General features: G+C 34.4%; 1 protein-coding gene across 1 annotated transcript in view; it reads left to right on the top strand.

Annotated features, from left to right (window-relative positions):
• The window catches only part of DAZL (deleted in azoospermia like), an 18,667-nt gene extending 17,513 nt beyond the window's left edge, over positions 1–1,154 (top strand). The window contains exon 13 of the mRNA XM_011354849.1: positions 1,095–1,154. Within this exon, the coding sequence (XP_011353151.1) occupies positions 1,095–1,154 (60 nt within the window). The remainder of the gene's footprint in view (positions 1–1,094) is intronic.
• The last annotated feature ends 2,003 nt before the right edge of the window (positions 1,155–3,157 follow it).

The raw sequence follows: 3,157 nt of genomic DNA, 5'->3' as shown, positions 1-3,157 counted from the left end.
AGTGTTTGTAAACTACAAAAGTTCTTTAGTAAGCGTATCCCAAGAATTTATTAGAGTCAGAATTAACAATCCATTTCTAGATTAGCTAGTCTCATTATACATTGTATATCGTGACAGACAACTAAAACACCAGACCCCTTTTGCTGAACCCACAGTCATATTTTTCCAGTCTGTAACACCATTCTTCCAGGAGATTTGCTCCTAGAACAGGTGATGTAAAAATGAGAAGTAGCAGTACGAGCAGTTTGAAGGCTAAGCCTTGGAATGGTAGCCATGGGATAATACCTTTCTAAAGGAAACACTTCTATCAGTATCATTTGACCTGCCATGGACATGAGTTTAAAGTGGCTTCCTTGCCTTTCTTTCATTGGCCCTGAACATGGAGACTCCTTTTATCCCTAACCTAATGCAGCTACGATGGGCCATATCATCACTGTCCATTGTTGTCTTATAATTCGTAATAATTTTCATTCTGAATCTGAAGGGAAGAGTCTTTTAACTTTCAGAATTTGAAAGTACCTTAAAATTTGTTCTTTTAAAAATTCTCTGTACTATCTTGTGTGTGTTATAACATTCTTACATGTATCATTCTGTGATTAAATCTCCAGGTTACTATAAATGATACCTAAATTCTAAAGAGCCACTTCTAATTATCCCAGTATGACTAAAAAAAGTAAGGGAATAAACTATTTGTGTGCTGTTTTGTTGGACTGAAGTATTTAAAAGAGTAAAGGAGAACAAAGTCCTGAACCTTTCAAAATGGAAAATTAATTTTGAACTTTAAAGTATGTTCCTATTACCTATTGCTAATACTGTCTTTGCATAAATGAATAAATAGAAATAAACTTTTTTTTTCCAAAAGCATTTTTGACCTTATTCATGTCATATTATCTAAAATGGTGGGGAGTTAGGTAGGTATTATGTGACAAGGTTTAGACACTTGAAATTAAAATATTACTTAATTTGATAATACCTGGCAGAGTTAACTAGAAAAGCAAATTCTGGTATATCATATTTTTACCGCTTTCTCTTATGAAATTAAGAGGTGGATTTTCACGAGAAAATCTTAATGTTGATTTGGAAATTGTTAACAGCGAGTTCTAGTGCAGTGCATCAACAGTGCACTAAAGGAATACTTAGAAAAGTATTCCTAACGAATACTTTTGAGTCAGTTATGACTTTAGTCTCAAGGCCAAAGTTTCTCATTTTGGACTCCAAACATTTTGTCTACTGCACATTTTGGACCTAATCTCCGTGACCCTTTATTATGGAATATTGTAGTTGTCAATAATAGAATTTTGTTTCTTCATATTGCATTTTCTTCATGTGAAGATAACGTCCAAAAGATCATTATTTACCTCTTCTAATCCTAGCTCCAGTACCCTCAATTCCATAAGCTGAGACCATAAGAGAAAATTCTCCTGTTGGATACTCCTCTGCTATACCTCATAACTGACTCATTACCAGAAAATTGATTTTGATAATAAAGTCTGCAGGACAAAAAGAGTGCCTTCTGAATCACCAAAATTTGATATCTGAAGTATTTGCAGGTTAATAATTCTTAAATTTGCATGTGGATGTATACAGAATTACATATATATTAGCCATTATCCAGAACATTTGATTAGCCCTGACTAAGCCACAACAGTTTATAAAAACATTTTGATATGCAAAAATTAGACCGTACATATATCTTAAAGTAGTTGGTTTAAACCTACTTGATATTTTAAGCATATTTGCAGTTGAGGATAATTACAAAATTCTCAACACAAAAACCAGGCCTTTGAGATGGAAAAAAGTTTTTATACAGCCCTTTTTTGTAAAAAGTTTCACGTTACGGCAAAATTAAGTGACTCCAAAAAGGTTGATCACCCTTGTAAGGAGTGTATTTTGTGTACTTTCTTTTCCTAAGAACGTTACCTTTGTAATCATTCAAAATAATACTGATTAGCACCCTTAAATTGCAAGGAGAAGTCATTGACTTTCAAAAATAAATACTCCACAGCATTGCAAAGCCCTCTACCCGCTTCTCTAAAATTCTCTTGGTTGTTTTTAAAGGTAAACTCGTAAAAATGGGCTGCCATATTGCTTAATCGTTTTGCCAGCTTTCATTGCCATCGTTTGAGAGTAATAAGAAGCAGTAGCTATAAGGCAGCATGCTACTTTGCTTTTGCAAATATGGCAATAGAGAGGGTGGGGAACCATAAGAGGGAGAAAAGCGGCAGTGTTTTCCATTGACCAAGACTTGAAAATAGGCCCAGCTGTTGAGTATGATCATTTGGAATTCCTGAAACACGTCTTCTAGATGAAGATTGCTCCTGTACATATTTTGATAACTGTAATCTAGCCTTTCCCAACATTATGTGTAATATGTCTCTCTGTGTGTAACTGAATCTTTTTGAGTAATTTCTCACCACCCATCATCCAAAACTCCAAGTTTTCCATCTGTAGACATAACATTTGGTGGTAGAAAACAATAAACATCAGAAGTTCAAACTATAAACCTGCATTTTTGAATGCTCATGCAGAATATTCGAGCTGCGTAGCAAAGAAATGATAGGTAATTCTGCATTGCATTTAGAGTTAAAAACATCTGTCCAATATGGCTGTAGCTATGGGCCAATACCAAGAAAATGCAAAAAATTATCTCTTGATACAGAAGTTGAAACTACCACTGTGCAATTAAGCTCTATGGTAGCTATATTTTATGGTTTTAACTGGTCTGAAATGGAAAGTTTCCCGCTTCAGTCTCTAGTTCATTTTCCCAAGGTACATGGAGGCTTTGTATGTTATGTGCACCTTCATTAAGGCTGTATGCCAGGAATATGCCTTTTCCCACATAAAATTCCCAAATACCAGTTTCACTAGGTCTTTAATTATAGAACAAATGCTTGCATGACTGAGATATTGGGGTCATGAAGCACTTCATAAATTTGAAGCAATAGCAACATTTCAAGCAGTTCGGAAAGTTGGAGGTTTTATAATCCTTAAACAGTTCTTTTCTACGTAAAACATCTAGCAAAAGTACATTAAGGCTCTAATCACATCTATTTATGTAAAATAAAATGGATAGAGACACTATTCTGGCTCAATCTTTGGTGAAAAAATTTACTGTAGAAGAAAGGGCTAACATTCATCTATACTGATAACAGCCAAA

Source organism: Pteropus vampyrus, unplaced genomic scaffold (assembly GCF_000151845.1).
Source record: "Pteropus vampyrus isolate Shadow unplaced genomic scaffold, Pvam_2.0 Scaffold1, whole genome shotgun sequence".
Classification (NCBI taxonomy): Eukaryota; Metazoa; Chordata; class Mammalia; order Chiroptera; family Pteropodidae; genus Pteropus; species Pteropus vampyrus.
Note: the sequence above shows the minus strand (reverse complement) of the source record. Positions and strands in the feature narration are given on the sequence as shown.